Raw genomic sequence first — 27,072 nt, 5'->3', positions numbered from 1 at the left:
ACCCTCAACCCCTCACTCACCCTCACTCACCCTCACTCACCCTCACCCCTCACCCTCAACCCCTCACTCTCACTCATCCTCACTCACCCTCACCCTCACCCTCACCCTCACTCACCCTCACCCACCCTCAACCCCTCACCCTCACCCTCAACCCCTCACCCTCACTCACCCTCACCCACCCTCACCCTCAACCCCTCACCCTCAATCACCCTCAACCCCTCACCCTCACCCTCACTCACCCTCACTCACACTCACCCTCACTCACCCTCACCCTCACTCACCCTCACCCACCCTCAACACCTCATCCTCACTCACCCTCACCCTCACTCACCCTCAACCCCTCACCCTCACTCACCCTCACTCACCCTCACCCTCACTCACCCTCAACCCCTCACCCTCAATCCCTCACCCTCACTCACCCTCAACCCCTCACCCTCACTCACACTCAACCCCTCACCCTCACTCACCCTCACCCACCCTCACCCTCACTCACCCTCAACCCCTCACCCTCACTCACCCTCACTCACCCTCACTCACCCTTACTCACCTCAACCCCTCACCCACCCTCACTCACCCTCAACCCCTCACCCTCACTCACCCTCAACCCCTCACTCACACTCACCCTCACCCACCCTCACGCTCACCCTCACTCACCCTCAACACCTCACCCTCACACAGTGCAATAGCTCTCAGACCATTTCAGTTACAGCTTTTATAAATATTTATGGCTTTTTTTATTTGTAATTCTTTAGCATTGGCTACAGGAAACAAAAATGCTAAACATTTACAAAAAAAACCCATAAACAATTCTAAAAGCACTAACTCTAATGGTGCGAGACCTATTGCATTTCCAATGCTTGTTAAAAAGTGCGGCGCGGCGACAACGGCAATTTACACCACCGCGCCACGTCTAGTCTCAACCGACGGAGAGGAGGAAGGAGATTATGTTCATAGCGGGCAGCCCGATCCAGTGATATCAAAATTCCTAAGTACCTGAAACCGGAACGAGAAATCTGAATGGGGAATCTGCTTGGCAACGAGGGAAGGTCACCCGAGATGGCGTAGACACAGGATTTCAACCAATTTATTATTAATCCGGAATTCTTACCGAACGAAGAAAGGACGTCAAACAAGACGTTGAGAGACTTACAAGGAGAGGTGAGATACAGAAGAATATCGTCTGCGTACAACGAAACTCAGTCTTCAAATTCGGGGGTCCACCGGATGCCCTTGATCGACGGCTCCCATCGGAGCCAGGCCGCGAGCGGTTCTAATGCCGGAGCAAAAAGAAAGGGGGACAGCGGGCAACCAAGGACTTATTAATTGATTTTGAAACTGAGGTGCATAACCATGGTCAGCCACACGGTCTGTCTTTAACAACTATTACCAGACTATATGCTAGTAGTCATCCAGTTTCTTTACTTGGAAAACCTTTCCGCAGTTGCCGCAAGGCGACACTATACTCGCACCAATCAGGTAGAAGACGCCGTCTTTGTTATTGTTGGTTATATATATATGTCCATCCTTGGATGGAAGCAAGGTTTCCCCCAGTAGAGTTCAAAGTCCTCCAAATGTGGGGTTCCCTTTATACTGGCAAGTGCCTGACTGACCGTTTCGTTGTGTACTGCACTGTGTTGGCTCATTTTGCTCTGTGGGGTAACAGTTGGGCATTCCCATGGCAGTTGTCCACTCATATAGGTCCTACTTGCTGAATGCTAGCCAAGGGATATTCTCATTCAGGCCTTTATCAAAGGTTCTGAGACGGTAGACCCACCAGTGTTCTTTTGAAATAGAATGTGTTCTGCTTATTGCGTCTAGTGTCTCGAGGACCACTCACTCCAGTTCCTTTTTTGTGTGTTTTGTTGACAAAGAGTGGTTGCTCAAGTGTGTAGTTATTTTTTTGCTCCTTATATTGAAACAGCGCTCTCCTAAACGTGTTTTTATTTTTCTGCATGTCATTGCAATGTATCTGAGTTGGCAGGGACATGTGATCATGGGTATTGGATTGCAGTTTGTATGCCTTCTCAGTCCATCTGAGGTTGTCATTGAGGTCTAGTGTCCTGGTTGCCTTGGTTAGGTGGCACACAGCATGAGCCACGTAATAGTGACCCACTATAGGTTGGAGACCGCAGGCGGATAACACGGTATTAGAGGTTTTTTGCACTTTCTGCGGTTGAGTATGGTGATAGTCTTGGATGTTTACTCTTTTTTTGGGGGCAAATCTAGGTCAGGCCATTTTAAGGTGCCTAATGTTATGCTCCAGTGTTTATTAATTGCCTTCTTGACTTGTTTGGAGGCTGTACAGTGGTTGGTGACGCACGTAAGAACTTCGTCGTTGGCAGACTTATCTGAACGTTCCAAAAGGCTTGGAAGGCAGAAGATTGCCGAAACACTTCAACCAGACTACTAGATGTCAAGAACCAATAACTTCTCCAATCAATATCTCTATTTTTAGTCTAACCCACCTTTTTAAATAAATCATGTGCACAGGTATAGTAGGTAATTTTATGTTGTATCACACAAATCCCGTCACTGTCTTTACATAGACAGTCTCCCTCCTGGTGGAAATTTCTCTCATTTGGAGAACCGATCATACTACTTACTACATCAATCCAATGGTGTTGATATACACTGTTGGTTGCAACAAACTTGGTGTGGGTCTCCAAGGCAATTTCCTTTGAGACTCTGACATACAGACTGGCGTGGTTTACCCGCCTCTCTGATTTAAATTGGATTATACTTAGAAGCTGAGTCAACACATTTTCCTTCTCCCTCCTTGATTTAGAATACATATAATTAATATTCAGCACACCGCAAACTGTCTCATTGCGCAGAGAAAGCAATAAGTAAATTAGAAAGGGTAATCAAAGACTTTACTTTTTAGAGTATTTTCTGTCATTAGTGAGTGCAATATAAATGAACCCGGCATCACCTTTGGTGATTGTGCGCAATGAAGACGGTGAAATCCTGCTGTCTTCTTTTTTCAATTAACCTATTCATGGCCTACTGACAAGTGGGGGAAGCCAATGTGTCATTGGCCATGGTACAAGGAAGGAAATGGGCCACCTGGACACTGAACTGTGAAAGTCTGCAATATTAAGGGTTCAGTATGCCCTTCAGACCTCTGGGCTCAGTGCCACTGCACCTGCTGCACCAATGGAACTTACGCCGCCGCTACTGAAATGTTTTCTTTTCTCTTTTGTTTTAAATCGCTGCATATGTTGTAGTTCTGGCTGCGGTACATACCGATAAAAGCAACCGAGGTGTGGCAGGGTGATGTGGATGCTGGGCACACTGAGGCCTCTCTGATGTTTATTTTTTGAGCATACACACTCGCAAAAAGAGCTTTTGTCTGGTAATGCAATTGCATTTAAAGCTCTTACTATCCTTGATGAGGTTTTGAAGCACTTAATGCACACTGAAACTACTCCACTATGCTCTGCTTATCACAGAAAGGAGCTGACGAAGAAGGCTGGTGGCATAAGAAGGTCCAGTGCAGATCCAGGTCCGCTGTATGCACATTCACAGGTTGCCACAATCTCAATAGCCATCTGACTCTACCCTCAAGTAATGTGATGGTGCATAAAAGCATAAAGCCCTGAACCGGCGCACTTATGCATTAATTCGGAGTGTAGTTTGACTGACACACATAGGGTGCCCTGTGTGTGACCTATATGGAGGCTAATGCCGCTGCTTAGAGGGACTGCTGAGCTCTCTGAGCTTATAAACATCTGGTGTTCACACACCCAGGACGAGAAGATGGCAAAAAGGTCAGGACAGAAGTCACTGGCATATGTGGAGGCAAGAGTCCGGGTTGCAAGAAGTAGATACACAACAAATGGAAGGGCTAAAAAAACTATTTTTTTAAGTAAATACCTAAGGGTCAGGGGTGAGCCTCCCTTCATTTCCTTCCGTCCTGTCTCTTACCACACACTCTAGAGCGCCACGTTTTTGCACTCACCCTTGCAGCAACTCTGTGGCTGTTGGGGACCAGCATACTTACGTTGTCCTGATTCTGTAGAAAGTCAGGAACAAATTGCTATTTCTGCATCAGTGCAAGTCCTACAACGAATAGCAGCTCAGTTTTGTTCATCCTGGCGGTGGGTTCAGATTTTTTCCACCCTGTTCGGGCCTAGGGTTCAGTCTCTCAATCATAGGCTGTTACAGTTGTCCCATGCTTATGAGAATTGTTAAAGCTACCCTAATTGACTGTGAGCACCAAAGTACCTCCGCCCGATACCTTATTAGTCTTGATTTAATGTCTAGTTGTCCAATGGACACACAAGCCATTAGAACTTCTTGTCCCCCAGGAAAATCCACTTTGTTCAGGCATCGGGAGATATAAGTTTCCCTCCCCTGTAATGCACAAGGCTAGTTTACAGCATCTTCCAGAGAAGGTTGCTTTCTCCACAAAAGTTGTTTCTGGTTTTCATATTAATCAGCTCTGTCCTTGCCTCCTTTTTTTCCTAGTTCCAAAGTCTCCAGCAGGGCTATTACATAGCCTTGATCGCAAGAGGACCTGGTTATTATTTGGATAAGACTAACAAGATTCATAAGGTCAAACAGATTGTTGCAGGGATTCTGCTCATACACAGAACTGTGCACAGAGACCCAGGACCTCAGTGAATTGTGGTGGAGCAAAAAACTCACCTTAGTACCTAGAACTCCTAACCGACTAGCATCAGTGTCTCATTGGCTCTTCGTCCTCTAGCAAAGGTACCAATGATTAGACAACCCAGAGCATGCGACTTAGGTTACTCTCAGGAATGGTGGGAATCAAGAAAACTCTTTTGTTTTATTCTCATACCAGTTCACAAAGTGAGTAAATAGGGACACAGAAAAGTTTAAAATGTTTATTTTAACAACGTGCTCTAAGATGCAGTATTTTTCCTAACATAAGCAGCCATATGATAAAAAATAATACGATCAGCATTGTTAAAATTCCATAAAACACAAAGGGAGAAATCATATTATAATGATAGTGGAAACAGGTCCTATGGTGCCTTATACACCACCCTCCCTAGCTAGGAACTATGTTTTATGTAATAATAGAAGGTCTCTTATGCTTGAATGGGGAACCCCATACCTCCTAGATCAGCAGAGGTGAATCACATCAGGATCTGCAAAAGCTCTCTCTCTCTCTCTCTGGAAACGGATTTTCTCCAAGTACCCAAATCATGCATGCAGTGCAATATTGAAGGCGCCAGAATTTCAGTTAGCTGCAGCTGCATGCATGTTGTATAAGCGTGGGCCGATCAGCCCGAATAACAGCTAACATTGTTATGAAAACCTTGGAGGCTTCAGCCATCACTGATCAGACTTGTTCTCCACCTTCTCACTGACCAGGTCACCAACTCTGGGTAGCCAGCCAAATACTGGAATCTGAAGTGTAGCCTCAGTTGTGGAGGGAAAATGTTCCTTTGCAAGACTGTCACTGGTCTTTTGTAGATTCTATAACACAGCAGAATGGTCATCTACGTCAAAGGGTGCGGCAGACGCTGCCATGTCTAGACCCTCAAGGTCCAGAACAAACATTTTGATGCCAAAGAGCCTTTTGTATGGGGTCTGCCCACCCACGGATTTTCTAGGAAGATTATTAAGTGCACATTGGACGCTATAGTGATGGGCCAGCCAGTTCCTGCCAGTACCTAAAACCCTAGCTGTCAAGGATTGGTTTTAGTCACGGTTCATTAGCTCCACAATACTATTGCCCTCAGGCTGGTATGGAGACGAACATTTTTCTTGGACCCCAATGAATGCAAGGCATCCTTGTACGCCTTTGAGGCGAACGCTGGACCCTGGTCCGAATGAAGGGTGCCACATGCAAAAATTCCCACAAAGACATGCAAATCCCTTATGACAGTGCGGGCATCAGCACTCCGTTGTTGCCACGCCCAAACAAAGCGTGTGCACGAATCTACTGCAACTAAGATGTACTTATATAAAGTATCTGAGCAGACAGGACTGCAGTGATCTAAATAAACGCACCCAAGTGGTTTATTAGATATGTACAACTGTGTCTGGGGCGGGCGCACAGCAGTTGAAGGTTTATTTGCTGGCAAATGTCACAATGAAGGACATATTCACACGTTTGCTTGTACAATCCGCACCACCAGTAGCGCTGTTGTAAAAGAGATACCGTCGCAGAAACCCCGACATGAGCCGAGGCCATACCCTCGTGAGCGGCAGTTATCAAGGATGACCTGCGGTCCGCGTTGGGAATCAATCTGTCACCAACATCGTTAATTCTCACATAGGGAACTTTATCAGGACTTAAATGATAAGAGTATCCTGAAGGGAAACCTCTAGGGTAATTGCCTCCCTTTTCTGTTGCAGCAATAGCTGCCAAGATGTCATCATCAATCTTACTTTTGGAACTTGTAAATGCTGGTACTGCATATGTCGCTACTGCTATCTTTGCTGCTTCGTCAGCAAGACTGTTACCAACAGCGTGTACCCCTATGTGCTGATAACCAACAGTATGAATTATAAACACGTGTGGCAGCCCTTCTCTAAGCTCAGCCACTCGAACCCATAGCATTTTGTGTTTGATTGTGCTACATTTGAAATCACGAAATTAATTTTGAGTCCCCAAAACAAATTGTCATTGTAAGACTAAACACAGTAGTAAGAGTCACTAACAATAAGAGTAGTCACGCTAGGATCAGCATACTCCAGTGCAAGCACCAGAGCACGGAGCTCTGACAATTGGGCGGGACAGTACCCTAATGTCTGTGTAAGCACGACATCGGACTTGAAATCTCCCTCCACCATTGTACCCACCACTATTGCGAAGGCCGCTGAATAAAAAATGGAAATCCTCTAGCGGGCGCATGGTCAGAGGAGCCGGATGAACGAATTCATACTGTAAGTACTCCTGAGGTTGCAAAGAGGAATCAAAAATGAAAGTGACATCTGGAGATGTCAAAGATGTTGCCCATTGTATCCACCTAGGATGCAAAGCCTTTGAATTAGGTACACTGGCTTTCGTCACTGCCACAAGGGCAGGATATAGGGTAACAACAAACATGCGTTTGCCCTGCGACAGCGCACGCTCTTTAAGAATCGCCATCTGAACTGCAGTCAGTACTTTTCGGCTATGGAAAAACGGATTTCAGCCGAAGTGTACAAGTGTGACTTGTAAGCAGTGGGGACAGTCAGGTATGTCAGGTATGTGAAACCCACCTCCCCAGGCACAATTCTTATTACCAGGTTGGTGTGGTTGTCATGAGTCCGTAAGAACTTAGATTCAAGAAGATCAGCTTGCAAGGATTGCAAGATGGCTGAATGTTCAAGCTGCCAGCAAGATTTGGTGAAATTAGGTTGTATCAAGGCATAAAGAGGTTTGGTACGCTGGGCATAATCGGGAATGTAAATACGTCCGAAATTTAAAAAAACCAGCAATGATTGGAGCTTTTTCAGTGTTGTAGGAGCGCGCAACTGTGCGCATTTCTCCAGGAAGTGAGGTGCTAAACCCCGACCTTCATTGTTGAGCTCATAGCCCAGGAACAACACTGTGTACTCCGCAGTGTGTGATTTTGCAAAGTTAAATTTGTAACCGAAGTCCGCAAACATGCAAATGATGTGGTCAACGCGACACAGACGCGGCCATAATTCATCGTCTTTGAGATAAATGTCATCAACATACGAGCACGCATGAGGGTCGTGCCTCTCTAAAAGAGAGACTATGCGGGCGGCAATGGCGCCTGGGCTGTTTTTATAGCCCATAGCTAATCTTTTGAAATGTTTCTGTTTACTGTCACAGGTGAAAGCTGTCCATTGACTACTAATAGAGGACAGGTTATGGCCATTGGATATGTCAAGCGTGGACTTAAACCGTTCACGCAAGAGACTATCCACAAGGGCAGAACTGTGTGTACTCTGCACCGCACAGGTCCGACAATGAGAGTTCATATGCCTGTAATCCAATACCAAACGGTACTTGCCATCAGACTTGGACACAGTACAAAGAGGATTATTCATCGGCGGCACACGTTTCAATCACACCTTAATATTCCAATTGTTCAAGGATCTCGGCAACGGGAGCTTTCGCCTCACGTCGCATGGAATATTGGGGTTGTGGCTGTGGCATAGACCGCAATGGTATCTCATGTCTGGGGGAAAGTTTGTCCCATCCACACTGAGTACGGTACAACTTCGGTGCAAGCACCGTAGCCCACTCTTCTGCAAAATGCAAGGCCTGCTCCTTCGGCACTGTATGTGCGAAAGCAGGGAGGATTACCTACTCCCCCCTTGGAGCGGCGAGAACGAAGGGTGGGGGCCAATAGGCCTCCGCCAACAAAATGTCATAGATAGAGGTCAGATTTTCCCAAAATACCCCTTTTATCGTACGCTGTATGTCACCTTCCATCAAAAGAACTATTTCATAAAGTCTGTCAGGGGGAGCCACTGTAGTGTCGGCTATCTCAACAGCAACGAACGTGTCAGTTGTTGTCTCCTTCAGATATGGATGCAATGCTTCCAGCACTACTGTAATTTCTAACACGCTGTCTAGCAGCGTCAGCGGCCACGTCCGGTTCCGAAGCTGTGTTCTCACTATCCGTGGCATACCTCGCTGTTGAAGCGGCAACTTTCTTCTTCTGAAACTGGGGTCGTTGACGCAAAAAGTCATCTTGCTTGCCTTTACCTTCTGTCTTGCGGGGCTGCTCGCGGCTTTGCTGGGCACCCCGACCTCTGCCGCGTTCTCCACCGGTTGGTGAGACCAATTTATCCTGAAAAGAGCTAGGAGAATGTTGGTCAGGAACCTGAAGACGATCAGGTGACTTAATATTAGCGCGGTCACGCAAATCATATTTGCGCTCAGGAGACGCAGATATTGATGATGCAGGACGTGACCCCTGTTTCTGCTACGGTTTCCCCTGTTTTTTATTCTTATTCCAATTCTGCTTTGGAGAATTGGGGCATTCATCTTTATTAGAACTCGCCCCCTGCATTTGCCTTTGTGCTGTTGTTGTTTTAGCAAAAGTCTTCACACCCAAACTATTGCGGCCAATGGCCTTATAAGCCTCTGCAATGATTTTCGGTAACTGACTGGGTTTATCGGCATCGGGGACATTGCGTAAAGCATTAGACAACTGGAAGTTCACCGCATCTCCCTTAACAGTAGCAAGGACGAGATCGGAAACAACCTCAAACACTCCAACAAGTCTCATTTCCAATTCAACCGCCGCTTCCGCTCTGTGTTCATCTTATACACGCTTAATGACGGAGGGTAGGACAGCCATGGCCGGAGTGCCGAAGCACTTAGCATGGACTGTCACAAATATCTTACTCCAGGTCTCACAAATGGGCACCTCAGGAATTAAGTCTTTCTGCAAACTAATGGTCAGAATTCTGTGTTTCTCAACAGGAGTCGTGTTAGGAAACACTGCTTCCAGTTTGTCAAATTTCCCAGCAAGCCAAAAAGGTATATCATCCTTATCTTGGTGGCGTTTGCCGAATTCACCATGACGGGATTAATTTTCATCCTGGCCGGTCCAACTGGTTGCGCCGCAGCACCAGGTGCCCCCACCTGGACGTTGCGTGATACATATTGCACTAAAGCCCGGTGCACACCCACCAAGGAGGTGTAGAGTACACGTAACTCAGCTATAGCGACAGTTAGATAACGTGGATACGGCTTGTAACCGGCCAAAACCGGCCACGTGGCCCCAGGAATAGACAAAGGGACCCAACCGAACCGCCATTAACGATTGGGGAAGGGCGCCATCAAACCAAACTCAATGCTGCATAGCCATAATAGGAACCTCTAGTGTCCTATATGGAGTGTATACCAGAGGCACGGCTGTGTGAGTATAAATGTGAAACGTACCAGTACCCGCATTAACTGCGGGAAAGGTAACCCGTGAGTGGAAAAGCTCAAACGGGTACGCCGCTTCAGCACTCACCACAAAAACTACTGCCATGCCATCCATAGTGACGCCATACATCTGCAAGTGATTGCGGACGGCCACCCTACTATGCGGTGGGATCTCAACATCAGCCATAGGGACACAGAAGAGAAGTGCAATGCAAAATTTAAATGATCAAGCTTGAACAAACCTATGTGTATATATAGGAAGGTTAAACCGTCACCACCGTCAACTGGAAACAATAGTGAGGGTGTCGTGGACTGATATAAGCACTACTCGAGAGTCTCAAAATAAGACCACATCGTTAGGTGCGCCATGTTGCAGGGATTCTGCTCATACACCGAACTGTGCACAGAGACCCAGGACCTCAGTGAATTGTGGTGGACCAAAAAACTCACCGTAGTACCTAGAACCCCTAACCATCTAGCATCAGTGTCTCATTGGCTCTTCATCCTATAGCAAAGGTACCAATGATTAGACAACCTAGAACATGCAACTTAGGTTACTCTCAGGAATGGTGGGAATCAAGAACACTCTTTCGTTTTATTCTCATACCAGTCCACAACGTGAGTAAATAGAGACACAGAAAAGTTTAAAATGTTTATTTTAACGACGTGCTCTAAGATGCAATATTTTTGCTAACATAAGCAGGCATATTATTAAAAATTAATACGATCAGCATTGTTACAATTCCATAAAACAAAGGGAGAAATCATATTATAATGATAGTGGAAACAGGTCCTGTAGTGCGAGAGGTCCCGGGTTCATATCCCGGACGAGCCCCCGAATGATTAGGATACTTTTAAGGCTGGGGTTCGTGGTGAGACTCTTAGTTTTAGTCGAGCTAAACAGAAAAAAGAGAAGGCGAGGACAGATCAGCTAAGCACTGCCCTGCTGGATGCGGCGCAGAGGTTAGCACAAGCCACTCTAGGGAGTCGCGAGGTGGAACAGCGACAATTGGAGGTTATGGTGGCCAAAGCAGCTCCAGAGGAAAGTTTAGCAACAAAGGCGGGCAAACTCTTTACTGCCCAGAGGGAGAAATGCTATGAATACAGTGAAAGGGTGGGTCGCACGCTAGCAGTACGAACAAGACAGAGGGAAGCCTAAGGGGAAATTAAAGAAATACAAGATAGCAATGGTAATTTGATTTCAGACAGGGGGGAATTATGGAAGTCTTCAGGGAGTTTTACTGTAAGCTGTATGAGGAGGAGCAGGATAGAGATCATGAAGAAATACAGAGGTATTTACAGGATACACCAAGTAAAGTATTAGAGGAGGAAGACAGAGATTCATTGGATGCCTATCTAGGGGTAGAGGAGATTAAGGAGGCTATGCTGAGCTTACCATCAGGCAAAGCGGCCGGGCCAGATTTGATTCCGGGGGAAATTTATAAAGTCTTCTTTACATCTATCAATCTGGACCTAGTTAGAACAATCAGGGAGGCACAGACAGGGTTGTCCATCCCAGCCAGCTGGGTAGGGGCGGACATTATAATAATTCTTAAAAAAGGAAAACTCCCAACGGAGCCAGGATCATATCGCCCTATAACCCCTATAAATGCTGACTTAAAATTTTTCTCAAAACACTAGCTGCTAGATTCTCCAAGGTAATAGGGAAGTTGGTGAGTGTAAACCAACATGGTTTTATTCCGCAAACACTACATGTTAGGAAGATGATCACTTTATTTGATGCACAAGGGGTAGAGGGGAAGCCAATGGCAGCTATGCTATTGGACGCCGAAAAGGCCTTTGATCGCGTCTCGTGGGAGTTTCTGTGGGCCGTACTAAGGAGAGGGGGTTTTGGGGCAGGATTTGTGAAGGCGATCCAGACATTGTATAAAAGTCCCACCGCTTGTGTCAGGGTGAATACAGGTCGTACTGCTCCCTTTGCAATCAAGCGTGGTACACGGCAAGGGTGCCCATGTTCCCCCCTACTTTTTGCGATGTATATAGACCCACTGATTTATAAACTAGAGCAAAATAATCGAATTCGGCCATTAGACACCAAAATGGGTTTCATTAAAGTTCTCGCGTATGCCGATGACATCGCGGTCATTACACCTTCACCCTCAGAGGCTATTAGAGCAATAGAACAGGAGGCGGAGCAGTTTGGACGGGTGGCAGGATACGCATTGAAAAAAGCAAAGACGCAAATTATAAAGAATACGCATGCAGTATGTACAGATTCACGGGTGGTGGTGGAGGGGGTTTACTTGGGTGTGGTTATTACAGCGGATCTGGATAAGTTGGTGGAAATAAACATATGCCCAATTATTAAGAAAGTAAAGAAAGATCTGGATAGGGTGCACAATCTGCATATGTCAATAGTAGGTAGGGTAAACTTTGTTAAAATGAACCTATTGCCAAAATTCCTGTATCTGTTTAGAACGATTCCTCTGTTTTTTAGTTCCATATGGTTTAGCACGATAGAGCACATGATTAAACGTTTTGTTTGGTCACAGGGTAAAACAAGAAGAGCGATAAGATTTATGTCATTACCAAGAGATAGGGGGGGGGTGGTTGGGCGCTACCAGATCTGAGACTATATTACTGGGCAGCAGCGATACAGCAAATGATAGGTCCCATGGGTGGAGCCGAGATGGAAATAGAGACGCACGCAGGATCAACAGTGATATACGGATTGGTTCTAGGGGTGGAAGCAGAGAACGTATTTTTGAGATATACGGAACCAAGTTATTTCAAGAGAACCAGATTTAAAACAATAGAGGCGGCGTATCAGGTATGGAAGGCGTTTAAAACAAGCATTTGCAATGCAATAGGTCTCGCATTTACGCGAGTTTGAGCTATTGGCATTGTAAATGACAATGCCTTTTAATTCATGTTTTCGTTTTTGAAACATAAATAAAACGCATTGTCATTTACAATGCCAATAGTTTAAACTCGTGTAAATGCGAGACCTATCGCATTGCAAATGCTTGTTCTATATTGTCTTCCCAGGGTCTAGACATTGACAAAAAAATACCCACCTTCCTAGACCAGCACAAATTATTTAGGTCCAACACGTACCTTTTTTTTAATCCAACTGCTCTGTCCTTACTCGGTGCTCTCATCTGCCCCCTTAAACTGTTCAAAGTGATTGGCAAAGTGATTGGCATGGTATGGGGCGGCTGTGTTTTATCCTCTGATAAAAGGAGATGCAGTAAGTGTGGCCCATAGTCCGGGTCCCGTTTCAATGGGGAATCCGCCAGCCAAGCGGCGTCATCGTTACAAACCCGGGCTGGCCAGGCGGGAGGGAGGAGAGCGCGAGAGAGAGAGGGAGAGAGAGAGGGAGAGAGAGATCATGAGAGGGAGGGAGAGAGAGGGGGCCAAAGTGTGCGAGGAGAGAAAGTACAAAATGTAGGGCCAGGGAGAAAGGGGTGAAGTTTGAGGGATGAAAAAATACGGATATGGGATTGGTGGGTACGAGGGGTGAGAGAGTGTAGAGTGAAATTAGAATGGAGCATGTGGAGTGGGGAAGAAAGAAGACTGAAGTCATGGAAGTGGAAGAGGGTTAGGGAGGCAGTAATACTAGTGAAAGGGAAGATTGCACATGTGGAGCGACTGGTATGGGGATTAGAGGAATAGAATCGAAGAGACCACTTTCCAACCCGGGAAGGATGGCGGGCGAGTGGTCCCTGCCAGGATTCAAACTCTTGACCTGCAGATCACCACCTCGCAGAGGCCAGCGTTTGACTCACGAGCCATCCCCGTCAGTAAGTGGATTCACAGTCAATAATATGCTAATATGAAAATACATCCACACCTGTCCGCAGGAAAAACGCAAGTGCTCAAACTAATAGTTGGGTAAGTACAGGGACTAGTGCAGCGTTTGGAGAACGGCTTCAGGGAGCTGCAACGGGTAACACATGACCCCTGTAATGGCTCCTTTGGAGAGGGTCCACCGAGGCTGCTGAAACGGCGGAAGAGTGATTCTGCATTTGGTAATTACACAAGCCTACGGTCATGATACTGCAATTCGGTATTTTGTTGCAAAATAACGGTTCCGTGATTATAGAGAATGCGTCAGGCAATCACAGCCACACCAGAATGCAATCACACCTATCAAACAAACTGGAAAACCATGCCGCCTTCTTACTTTGATTCAGCTTCCACAGCACAAACCTGAAAAGCCAAGACAAAATATAAACTGTGTTTTACACGTCGAGCCAGACTTAACCAAGTGTTTTTCAAGTTAAACAGATGCGCAATGAGCACTTTTGTTTTGTAAAACCTACACCGAGAGCCCATTAAAGAGAAATGTAAGAATCTAGTATCAAGTCATGGTGGCATTGGTTTAAAGTTTGCCGTTTTGGGACAGATTCTCGGAGTCGGAACAAAAAACAAGTGAAAGCGGGATGTAAGTAGGGGGGAGGAGAAGTCTGGGCAGGCAGGATGACTCAGGGGAGGGGGCGGAGCGGGGCAGAGCGGCATGTGGGTGTGAAGAAGCCGGGCCTTTGAAGTGAAGCTAAGCTTCACTTCAAAGGTGTCGGAGGAATGCGGGCGGCTGTGCACGCGCTTTTAAGCTCAATGCACATGCGCATTGAGCTTAAAAGTCACGGGCACTGCAAGGAATCGCCACGATTCCTTGCAAGTTAGATAAAGAGTCGATGAGCCCCTATAGTCTCGCTTGCTCGATGCGCATGCGCATCGACAGGCGAGACCTAAAAAGCTTTGGCCTGGGAAGATTTAATGCTTACACTAGACTAGGTAATAATCCTACACTACCGCAAGAGATCTTTGCGGATTCGATATTTAAGGAATGGGGTCGACTTGGAGTGAAAAAAATTGTAGATTTGATTGGATCGACAGGGGTGCGCCAATTCTCGGAAATACAATGGGAATTTGGTATTAGCACAAGGAGCTTCTTCAAGTATTTGCAGACGAGAAGTTTCCTAGCTAGTAAGAAAGGAGGACCACAAGGGTTTGAGGATAATGTAATACTACGAGTTATTGAGGGGGGACGCGGGTGTACGATAAAAAGATTGTATGCCGAGCTCATAGTGAATAGAGGGGATGATTTAGGAAATTTTGAATTAAAATGGATGGTTAAACTAGGGGTACCACAGGGGGTGTTTGGTAAGTCATTACAGCTAGGGCAGGAGGTTCTTTGTTCGTCAGCTCTACAAGCTCAACACTATAAAGCCCTCTACAAGCTATATTATACGCCAGCTAGAACTGCGCAGTGGGGAGGTGCGCAGGGGATTACTTGCCCAAGGTGTGATAGCACAGAAGGAGATATAACGCACATTTTTGCTGAGTGCCCGAATCTGCTGTCCTTGATAGGAGATATCGAAGCTTTCTTTGATAGATCTCTGGACTGCAAACTAAGACTAATGCCGGATGTGATACTATTAGGACTGGGGCAGGGCATAATACAGCTGCAATTCGAATACTTCGTGTTTGTGGCTATGGCTGTGCTTCGTTTATGTATAGCCTCTGCCTGGCGGGACAGACTCCCACCTACTATCCAGCAATGGATGGCAAGGTTGTTACACATTCATAATTTGGAAAATGCGATATACGCTAGAAAGGGGAAAAAGGGAAGAACATTAGGTTTGTGTGTATGGAACCAGATAGAGTGGAAAAATAGGACTGAGAGGACATAGGTTTATTCTCCTATTTTGAGCCTTATTACCTCTGTTGCGCCTTTTGGGTTATTTTTCCGTTTGTGTAGCTCTGGATGTTCTGATAGCTCCGGTAGGTTTGTTCACACTCTTTCTTTTTGCGGTGGGGGGGCTGGGGGGGGGGCAAATAATGTTGTAAAAATTGCTGAATAAAAATATTTAAGAAAAAAAACCAAAGGAAACCGGTCCTATAGTGCCTTATACACCACCCTCCCTAGCTAGAAACTATGTTCAATGTATTAATAGAAGGACTCTTAGGCTTGAATGTGTAACCCCATACCTCCAAGATCAGCAGAGGCAAATCACATCCGGAGCTGCAAAAGCTTTCAGTCTCTCAGAACGGATTTTCTCCAAGTGCCCAAATTATGCATGGAGTGCAATATTAAAGGCGCCAGAATTTCAGTTAGCTGCAGCTGCGTGCATGTTGTGTCTAAGCATGAGCCGATCAGCCCGAATAACAGCTTACATTGTTATGATAACCTTGGAGGCTTCAGCACTCACTGTGCAGACTAAGGTCGCGATGTACCTCTAGGGATGCCATTCTCATGTAAAGAAATTCACCCAGCCTAACTTACAACAACAGTTATATACAGTGTTGTGTGCAAAAGCAGCAAAAAGGTCAAATGGTGTTTAAACATCGAATACGCCTATGCTAACATAGCAATGTGCGTCAGCAGGGCCCTGCCTTTACTACAAGATCTTTGCAGTTATATTGCTGTATGGATAGGCCTGTTATATTTAAGCAGATGGATATTTTCATTTACCTGATATATCTGGTGCCCATTTCCCAAGGGGGAATGAGGCTACTGCTCACCTGATGAGAATTGTTCCTGTTACTGACTTTAGTAAGTCTGCTCCTTGGAGATCAGGCCATACTTTTGCTGAGCATTATTGTCTGTACTCTGACTTCAAAGTTGGTGTTTTAGTGGTCAAGGCTTCTGTTTGTAACATATTCACCCTAGAGTTTGCACATTTAGGGTTGAGTTGGCTTGCTACTCTTTTCTGTCTTTCGTGATCATTGAGAGAATCGCGTGGTGAAGAACGAAAAGTTACTAGTGTGTAAATATAATTCTTCACCATGGGTATTCTCTCTGAATTCATAAAAGCCTTACCGAGCTCCTCTCTTTTGAGGCCAGTGGTTTTGAACTGGATACTGTAAGTAGATATATTCTCTTTGTCCCAAATAAGAGCGGCCTAACCTACCTCCTGCTTTGCATGATGGAATAGCTCAGTCTTCCAAGATTCTTAAAGGAGTAGAGTTTAATTCCTAAGATGTGTATTCTTTGCATTGTGGCACTGTTTTCTCCTTAGTTCTAGTCACACTGTGTCTACAGAGGTTTAATCAGCCAAGTGTACTGTTGTAACTTTTATTTTGGCTTAATGGTAAGCAACAAAGTAAATGTTGCTTTTTATATACATATTTTCTGTTTACTTGGTTACATTGAAACATTTTAAACTATACAGGATCTTGTATAAGAGCAAACGTCTTTATAAAACGTATAATTTTATGAATGCAGAGAACATACCTTCTCTAAGTTGATTGTCTGTTTTAATTTTGCATCCTACACCACTTGATCATATGCAGAAGACGCTAACGCAGAACTCCTGTGTAGGCCAGTACATGCATTCTGCAATCATGCTTTTTTGTTAAGAAAAAATCGTTTTGTACATCCAGAGGAGTCCTCTGAAAGTGATGATGTTTGTTATCTTTCAGGGGCAGAAAAGAAACGGAAAGCTAAACACTTTAAATCACGTTGGGTTCACAAGCAAGGAATACCAACTTGAGATTTGAACACTGGTTCTCAGATGGTATAAAATGCAGATTGAATAGTCCTTGTTGCTAAGACTGTACTATTTATTCGAACTGTCTCAAATGAAATATGTATGGATGTTTTATAAAAAAAACTTACGCTTTATATAACATTCCTTTTGAATACTGTTTAAAGGTATAGTTTCTACTAACACTTTTTAAGTATGGAATGTATTTTTGTTAATTTGGTTCATTAAACATATATATATCACCTTTAAAGTGTTTGCTCTTTGTTCCACTTAATTGTATTATCAATGGGGTAACAACTAACACTTAAAAATCTATTTTAAATTGCTTGTTTTATTTAAGTTTTATATAGCGCGAACTAGACCCCAGAGGGTATCAGAGCGCTTTACATTTAGGATCGTTGCATTACAGGTTACATCATTTACAAGAGCAAGGTAGGCGACAGTAAACAAAACAATGTTGCGAGAATTAGTACGAGGGAGACAGGGAGGAACTGTGTCCCAATGTCCGGCTGAGTAGGTGACGGTCAAGGGGGAATACCAGGGCCAATCTCCTCTTTAGCTGTCTAGCAGCTCTACCGGGCAGCATCAGCCAAGTTGCACAAGACTCAGCTTTCAGAAAAGAAAGTATTGAATTGATATATATAGCGCTGGCTAGACCGGGAGGTATCAAAGCGCTTTACCAGAGGATTGTTGCATTAAAGTTACATCCGTTACAATAGCATAGTAAGGTACTGTAAACTAAAACAATGTTGCGAGAATTTGTAGGGGGAGGGGAGGAAGGAGCCATAACTGGAGACGAGGAAGAACTGTGCCCAATGTCCGGCTGGATAGGTGACGGTCAAGGGGAGAACCAGGGCCAATCTCCTCTTTAGCTGTCTTGCAGCTCCACCAGGCATCAGCCATGTTGCTCAAGTCGCAGCGTTGAGGAGAAACAGTTAAGAATAGATAAATACGCCACAGTTGCACAGTCAAGAAGCGGAAGAACATGCCCCCACTAGAGGGCAGAGGTAAGAGATGGGGGGGGGGGGGGGGCGAGCCAAGGAAGGAGCTGGGGGCTGCCATTTAGGCCGCCACAGCAGATGGGGCCGCCATTATATGGTCCGGCTCGACATGACCAGGCCTCTGTAGATCCGTGTGTAGGCCATGGTAAAGTTCCGCTCTATTTCACCACGGATCAGATGTGGCGGCTTCCTGAACCCACAGCAGCTGGCGACAGGGACAGATCCCACAGGGACAGAAGGCTGCGGGGTTTAGGCAGCGGCAGGCAAGTCTGGTGGGCGTCAGCGATGGCGAGGCTGCAGCGGGCCGAGCCAGATTCGTCCCCATGTCTCAAACCCCGGATTACGGAGATACAAGCAGAGAAACCGCCCATGTTGGGCGCGTACCAGCGGCCGTCCCCGGTCAGCTAGTGGAAGACTGAGTGCCTGAGGTCGCGGGGGTGAGGCTGCTGGGGCCAAGACCAGTGGACGTCCGCGGAGACGCAGCTGCAGCTGGACGGGCCAAGTGAGGCTGGGGCCTGCATCAGTCCCAAGGAAATGTCGGCAGAAGACAAGCCGGGGCCAAGCGGGAGTCGGGTGCGCACCAGCCCTGAAAGGAGTGGTGATGCCCCGCTCCATGGTCCTTGCAGCCAATCCAGTGGATTCCGCCGAAGGCAGCCCAACATCCAGTAATCCAGCCAGGCAGTGAGCGGGGAGAGGAGGGAAGGACTCACCAGCACTGTTCTCTGATGATACGAGGAGGTCGCAGCAAGGAGCCTCAGCATCCCGGGTTCTTCGGTGGCAACCGGGGTCTCGATCCTCCCACGACAGGCAGGCCCTGGGTCGGACGATCCCACAGCGGGTAGCCGCGGTCCAGGCAGATCTAGGTGCTCTGGCGCAGAGTGCTGCAAGATGGCGCTGGTAAAACAAATGGCGTCAAAAGGCTGCGCCCACCCTAATGGCCACTGGTGAGATGTCTGTCCTCCAGGGCGGAGGGGACGGAACTCTCCAGCAGCGTGTTGGCCTCCGGACTCCACGGGTCACCGGCCACAGGCAGGCGCTCGTCGCCCTCCAAGCTGGCAAGCGGGAGTGGCCCACCGTAGGGAAAATCGCCGGCATCACAGATCCGATGGCATCGGGACACCTCCATCCTCCGGAAGCGGCCGGCACAGGATTAGAGGGCCAACAGCGGGGAGCAGCACCAAAGGCCTTCAGCAGATTATCCCTGGAGCAAGAGGTGAGCCGTGTCGCGGTCGATCCAGCAGGTAAGTTGAGAGTCAAAAACTGATTCTGGGGAATGCTTCTGAGGGGGTGTGCAGTCGGGTCCAAGGGTCGTAGTGCAGAGGGTCACTTGTATTTTTACAAAGAGATAGCAGTGCATATTATAGGGTTTGGGAATAAAATAACATCTTACAAACCGAGAGAATTTTCTTAAAATCAATATGCCTATGTAACTTCTAAAATACTTTTATAAGAATTGCATGAAGAAAGGTCAAAGAAATGTGAGACCCTAAAAATCATTCTAAGAAATTAAGCAAAGACTACAAAACATGGAGGCAGGAGCTTTAGCAGGTAGTGCAGAGATTTGAAAAGACAGTTTCTAAAAATGTGTGAGTGCAAGCAATTCACATACTAGACCGGACACTGATACCCCCACCCTAGCTTTGATGGTGAGCTCACTGCTTACATTGGTGTCCGTGCTGAGGACTTCTTGCAGGAAGGAATCTATTGCTCAAGACAGAATGGTGGCAGAAATGTATGTGTCTCTAGGAGACAATAACAACAAGCAGGACAAGGTAATGATCAGAATGAAAAATGTAGCTGAATTTTAAACTTTTGGGTGATAAAGTAAGAAGTAGTACGTCGGAGAATACTTTTGAGGTGGAAAAGATAACCTAGAAACGTGAGCATGGACTGCTTAAATGAATTTCTCCAAGACCTGAACATGCAAGCAGTTATTTAAATCAAGTATGTAACACACCCCTTGCTTTCGTAAAGGAACATATACAATTGTAATAAGGATACAGTATTTAAATCAAGAATGTAACAAATCCCTTGCTTTCGTAAAGGAACATATACAATTGTAATAAGGACAGAGATGTGAGGAGTTTGCTTTTTCTCCTTTTACTTCTAGAGCTAAACTAACACCATACTAAACAGAACCATCTATCACGCAGACTTGAGAAAAAGGAACATAAATCCTACACAATCCAACTCCCCAAAGTCTCTAAAATCCTCCGTTCTGACCTTTCTTCGGAATATTCAAGCACTGTCCATTGTCTTGAAACTGCTCAGTGTTAGTGTTCTCCTCTGGCTTAGACTGCTACTGTTCCACCCCTTTGAATGAAGTGTACCTCTGCCAAATCAAAGTCATTAAGAAACCAGTCGTCTATGTCAAATGCACTTACAATGGTCAGGCATGCTGAAGCCATACACGAATATCACATAAGCAGTAAGTGAACTCTGGGAGGGAGGGATCATTCTTACCTCTGGGTTTGTGATACAAGTGTATCATTACTTAACAAAAGCTGAGAATATTCACATTCTATCTCCATTCTCGGGCTCTTCATTATGTTTCTTCAAATCTTGCTACTAACGAGGCGGCAGTCGCTATTGGTTTAAAGTAAAACTTATTTTAGAAGTCTGCTTTATTGTTTTATGCAAACCTTAAATAAAAGGCATTCACTACAATCAATTATTCTTATTACAAGTGCTTTGCTAGACCACTCAGCAGTTGGTCTGATTAGCATCCCCAGTAAATCAATATTCCCACCAGCTCACATTCCCCCATATTTTACTATGCTTGTGAGGGCAACCCATGGCTATTTTGATGGATTTTTCTTGCTATGAACACCAGTCCACTATTGTAGGTGGCGTCGAGGACTTCCGGTTGAGTGCTACATCCCTTTTACTGTGGCTTTGCTATCCATGCTCATTCCCTCACCAATCCCCGGGTGTATCGTGATTGTTCAAATTTCACAATAGTGCTACTCAGTGTTAATTCCACCTGTTTCCCTAGTACTCAAGTCAACACGCTTATTGTTTGCCAATATTGTGTTAGCTTTGGAACACTGGTAGTTGACGTGAAAGTTGTCAGTGGACAGATCAGCACATTGGAAACATGAAGAGGCCAGGAGCCTTCCTGCATGCTATATGTGGGGTGGTCTGAAGTATGCAGTAAGTAGGTATTTCAATTATACCAGCCTCAATTGGGTTGAGATAGCAATTTCTCAGGCAGCCAATCTAGCTTCTCTCCAGTCGGTATCGTAGTGCGTGCCAATCCTTCCACCTATTTTGCTTTGAGGACTCCAAATATATCTTGGGCATTAATCAATCAGGAGCGATAACTTTGCGATATATCCCGCACCCCTTCCCCAGGGTTCCAGTAGTGCCGTGGTCTCCAGTGGACTATATTCCTGAAGATTTGTATAATGTGTCTATATAACTGGTTAGGGCTTGCCGGAGTTATAGATGCTTCTAAAAGTAAAGTACAATTTCTTAATTGCAACGTTTGCTGACTATTCAGCCTTCTTTATAATATCTTCCATTCCACTCCTCAGTTAAAAAAAATATATTTTAGAAGCCCTTTAACCTTGCAATGGGTCCACACCAAAATAAGAAACATTCACACCTGCCTTCTTCATAATCACCTAACAAGCAAACTTTGCTGAGGAACCGGAAGCAAATGTTTTTCTCAAGGAAATGAATAACTGTTTGGCCTCTGTTGGAATAAATTCTGACTGTTTGTTCACAAAGCTTCAGACACTTCACCACACTTAATAAGGGCTAAAACATGGAACTTCGATAAGAAACTTAGGTTGTTCTCAATTCCCAAAATGTTTCCCTGTTGGTGTTAAATACATTTCCTTGCAAATCTATTGCTTGTTCGTCTGAGACCCTTTTCTACAACATCAAACCTAGGGTGGGTAACTTGTTTGTGTTTAATAGCTCTGTATTGTCTTGTATAACAGTGCATAATCATGTATGACACCAGAGAATACATTTAGGACAGAAAATAGCACTCATTTCTACAACCATCAAATATGAGGGTAATTTGTGGAACAAAAACACAAAATTAACTGTAACATCAAACAAATAGTTTGCTGCTTCACCCTACCTTATTTACCTGAAATCTTGAACCTACAACTCCCCTCTCTGGAGGCTAAAAAGAATGTATTTACAGATGTGTTTCAGCCTGGGCAGGCCACATCTGAGCCCTTAGTTCCATTTAATGAAGCCCTGACAAATTAATGGGTACCTGAGCTAAGCCCTATTGTTACCTAACCCTAAACAGGCAGGTAGCCAGATGCCACTGATTGGTGCCAGGCCACCCTGATATTTTGACTCCCAATCATACTCCAGAGAGTCTGGTGGTAGAGGCTTCCACCAGCAAGGCGAACCCCATTCCTTTCATTGCAATTCTCTCGGACAGGGAATCAAAAAAGATCGAGGCATTTGTGAAATGGATGTTCTCGTAGCCCAATGTGGCCTTAAGGTTGCTTGTTCGGTCATTACATATGCCCTCTGGGACATGGTCCACAACATCTATCCACAGGGAGTTTGAGCTTCACTGGCTGAAACCAGTCACGATGCAGCTACATTTGTAATCTGTTCTGTTCTAGACACCACTGATTGCTTGGGTCTAGCTGTTGACACTAATGTGGTCCTCCTTCACGATGTATGGATCAGGTCTACGGATTTCTCTGGAGATGTCCAGGCAGCCCTTAAGGACTGCCTTTCGACAGATCTCGTTTGTTTGTTGTGAAGGCTGATTGTGCCCTGGAACGCTTCAGGGAGTGCTGGGCCACAGTGCATTCTTTGGGCCCTATGATCCCTGCGAGACAGTTCCGTCAACAATTTCGGCCCTTTCGGGCCTACTCGCTAGATTTGGTGTACAAGTTATGCCAGGGGTCCCCACAATAGTCAACCCATTGTTTCGGAGGTGTGGATCGGGCCGTCAATGTGCAGATACCCAGGGTCACAGATCTTCCTAGTTCAGGGAGAAGGAAAGGAGCTGTGATATCCCTACGAATGCTGAACACCCTCGCATGGTAACCACTGGCATCCACGAGGCCCCAGAGGTTAAAATTGAGGTTCTGTTGGGGAACTTTCTTGTGAAAGTTACAGAGGAATTGGAGAGGAGACTGAGGAATATGAATGAAGGATTGACAGCGAAAGAGGCTGCCCTGGGAAGCTGTAAGTTTTCAGTGATGTCTAACCAAGCGACCAAGATTTATCACCCAACCACCTCCACAGTGTCAATCGGCCACCCACATCATCGCAGTAAAACCCCCCACTCAGAACACCCCAAAAAACTCCCCAAACCCCATCCCCCAGAACAGGACCTAACATGTCATCAGCCCCCATCCAAACTCGTAACACAACACACAGTTCACTACTCTGTGTCGTCACTACAGAAGGCCTTAAGGGCAACGGGAGGGTGAATCAGAGCCAACCGGGGGCAGGCAGGGTCCCCGCCCCGAGCCCTTGATCCCATACGACACTGCAACACAATACCTGCTAGTGCGCAGAGCACCAGGGCATCCTGCTCCAACAGGAGTAGCTGCTACAGGCCCCGCTCAGAGTGTCATTCGTTAAATAGTCCATCCGCCGTCTGTGGGGTGACCGCCGGTCCGCCAGAGCTATCCACTTCTGAAACTTCTCCTCCAGACTTTCCTCCGTCCTCATCAGATTCCGAGCCCACCGATAGTCTGTCAGGTTGTGATCCCGTAATGGACGCCGTCGCGGCCAACGCCCCTTTCCTGTCCGCCGCCATCTGGTCGTCCTGCAGCGCCCTCTTGAGTTTATTCCGGTTGCGGATGCGTTTCGACTTTCGCATCTGGATCGGTTTCTGTCTCTCCCGTTCACCTTTACCTCTGCGATCTGTACCGGCACGATACAGCTCAAGCCATGACCATGCCTCGTCAGGGGTCTGAAAGAATTGGGTCTTGCCGTCCATAATCACTCGCAGTCTGGCCGGAAAAAGCAAGGAATATTGTATGCCCTCATCCCTCAGTTCTTTTTTCACGGATAGATAGGAGGCCCTGCTCTTCTGGACCTCTTGTGTGTAATCAGGGAACACCGTGACTGAGCTGTTGTCCACCTGAAAGGGGCCCACGGAGCGTGCCCTCTGTATCAGTAGGTCCCGGTCCTTGAAATGCAATAACCTGACCACCATAGGCCTGGGAGGGCAGCCCTGCATAGGCGGGCGGGCCGGGACCCGGTGCGCCCGCTCCAGGGAGAAGAAGGGGGACAGACCCTCCGGGGCCACGACCGTTTTAAACCAGTTCTCCATGTAGGCCACTGCGTCATCCCCCTCAACTTTTTCCGGAAGGCCCACCACCCTCACGTTATTCCGCCTATTGCGGCTTTCGGAGTCCTCCTCACGTTTCTCCAGCGCCGCCAATCGACCGTGGATATCAGACAGTTTGTGTTCCGCGGTCACCACCGCTGGTTTGAGCTCCTGGAGCAGTAACTCATTTTCTTTCACTCTGTCAGTAAGTTTAGCATGGTCCGCTCTCAAGAGACCCAGTCCTGTGGCGACCTGCGCTATATCCGTATGCAGGGACTCCTTGGTCGCGTGTATTGCCTCTAGTATCCCATCCAGCCGGGTCAGTATGGGTCCCGCCATCCGCGTCCGGTACATTCGCCTGGTTCAGTGTCACGCCACCACCTTCAGCGGCCATCTTGTGCCCCGTGAGCGCCATTACCGGTTCGCCTCTAGGGGACGGTCCAGCCCTCACCCCCTTCTGCTGAGCAAGGGTGGCCCCCGATCTTCCTGGTAGCCCAATAGGTTCAGCGGTCTCCCCAAGAAATGATCTCCAATCCCAGGTGCCAAGTCACCCGCAGCTTGTGGGCGCACTCCCGTGCCCAAAATGGCCGCTCACTCCCCATCACATCCTGCTCCGGGCAGGCAGCGTTCACACCCAACACGACTCCAGCAAGCACCTGGGGCCTCTCCCTACACAGTCTCTCGTTGCCCCCAGTGCGGTTATACCATGTCCTCAGGCAGAGTTGAGGAAGGCCCAATCCAAAGGTGCGGAGATGCCAATTGCGTGCTCCAGGACATGCAGGGAAACGGTATGCAGGGCCGGGCGCGCAGTCTGCAGGGGGTTGTTGCTCTTTAATGGCCGGCGCTCCGTGTCCCAGCGCCGTCTTCTCACCTCCCAGCCACCACCCGCGTGATCATGCTGTGCCAGCGCGCCGCTACCAATGGAGAACCTCCAACTGCCCCGGCCAATCTATTGAACCTGTCCGGGACCACTCCTCATGTAGCCCAGTGATCGCCTCCGTGGGCCGTCGCTTCGTTCAGGGAGCGACGTCTAGCCGGGGCACCCGGTCGGGGCGGCCAATCGTGCATGGGATCGGGTGCAGGATCCACCAGTTTGCAGTCCCGACCCGTCTCCGGTATGCCCCCTCTCTCCAGATCCCCACTGTGCGGCGCCGCCAGGCTCTTAGCGGCCGCAGGTCATAGGCGGGGAGCGATGCCTTCCTCACTCGGCCGCCATCTCCGGTGACGGGGGAGCGACGCCCAAACTGCAGAACGTCAATGCAGCAGCAAGGGCTCTGCACCGCCACTCCAGCCGAGAAGCCACTTGCTGCAGCAGCCGCACTCCGCCTGCTCCCCCAGGCTTCGGTCCGCACTATGCTCCAGCTGCGGCCCGTCATATCTCAGAATTCAGCCTCCGTAGTTCGGGGTCGCCGCCATCTTGCTTTGCTCTACGCGGTTCCTCCGAGCACCGAGATCGGGTCTTGGCGCACTTCTCGGCCTCCCGCTGGTCCGTAGCAATGCTCAGCCGCTACCCCGGTGCTCCGCACAAGATGCCCGCGCTACAAACAGCGCGTGTGTGGTGATTCTCAGGATAAGATGCGGGATCGGGCACAGAGCTGCAGGCTCACGCCGCCATCCCGATCGGCGCCCAAACCACGCCCCCTGATCATGGGTGATATTAAGAACCACAAGGGTTTAAACCCAAAATATGTAGAAAAATAATGAATGGCCTACATCAGTGGTTCTTAACCTTTTGGCTTCTATGGACCCCCACTTAATCATTACTGGAATCCAGAGACCCCACTGAGTCATTATTGGAAGCCGGGGACATCGGCTTAAGCAATTTAAATGATTTTAACCTCAAAACAATACACAAAAAACAAAGTATGTATCAAACAAATACACAAATAATTAAATATTTTATGTAATTCACAAATGTGTGAAATTGTAATGCCTATGTGATTTCAATTCAAGCACTGCTCAAAAGATCGCTTTAATGAATTCGGAGAAGGCAGCCCCGGATCCTCTCTGTGGTGTTAGCACCCCAAGACCCTTTGCACTGAAAGGTATACGAAGGTAAAACGCATTTCAATTAACTGGACTACACGCTCGTGTAATCAACACTTGTGTTCCTTGTCTTTTGAAAATGAATGTTTTTCTACATTGTACTGTAAAGAAATAGGTGCTTTGAATTACTAATGTGTCTTCCTTGGAGTAGTGCTGCATACATTCAGGACCGGACCGGCCGTTGAAGGCAACAGGCAATCCCCCGGTGGGCCGCATGGGCGGGGGCCGTTTTTGTTACAGGGCCAAAACGGCCCTGTAACAAAATCAGCAGAAACCCGGCCCTGGAAAAGAGCGCGGTCGCACCCCACACGCCCCCTCGGGAAGTGGGGGGGCGGCCGAGCACTTTGCCAGGGCCGGTTTTGGTTCCCAGTCCGGCCCTGCATACATTGCTATCATTTGTTTTGGGACAAAGCAATTTAGGACACTTTCTGCTAGGACCTCCTTTCCAGCAACTCTCTGAATATGCCAAGCTGAAGCTAACCC

At 47.1% G+C, this 27,072-nt stretch overlaps 1 protein-coding gene across 1 annotated transcript in view; it reads left to right on the top strand.

Annotated features, from left to right (window-relative positions):
- Positions 1–17,524, top strand: part of NOL7 (nucleolar protein 7) — a 130,821-nt gene extending 113,297 nt beyond the window's left edge. Inside the window, exon 8 of the mRNA XM_078687995.1 lies at positions 17,210–17,524. Within this exon, the coding sequence (XP_078544121.1) occupies positions 17,210–17,280 (71 nt within the window). The 3' untranslated portion in view covers positions 17,281–17,524. The remainder of the gene's footprint in view (positions 1–17,209) is intronic.
- The last annotated feature ends 9,548 nt before the right edge of the window (positions 17,525–27,072 follow it).

The sequence above is a fragment of the Lissotriton helveticus genome, chromosome 4_1, assembly GCF_964261635.1.
Source record: "Lissotriton helveticus chromosome 4_1, aLisHel1.1, whole genome shotgun sequence".
In the NCBI taxonomy this organism is placed as follows: Eukaryota; Metazoa; Chordata; class Amphibia; order Caudata; family Salamandridae; genus Lissotriton; species Lissotriton helveticus.
The sequence above is the reverse complement of the archived record's forward strand: the minus strand, read 5'-3'. Positions and strand labels throughout refer to the sequence as shown.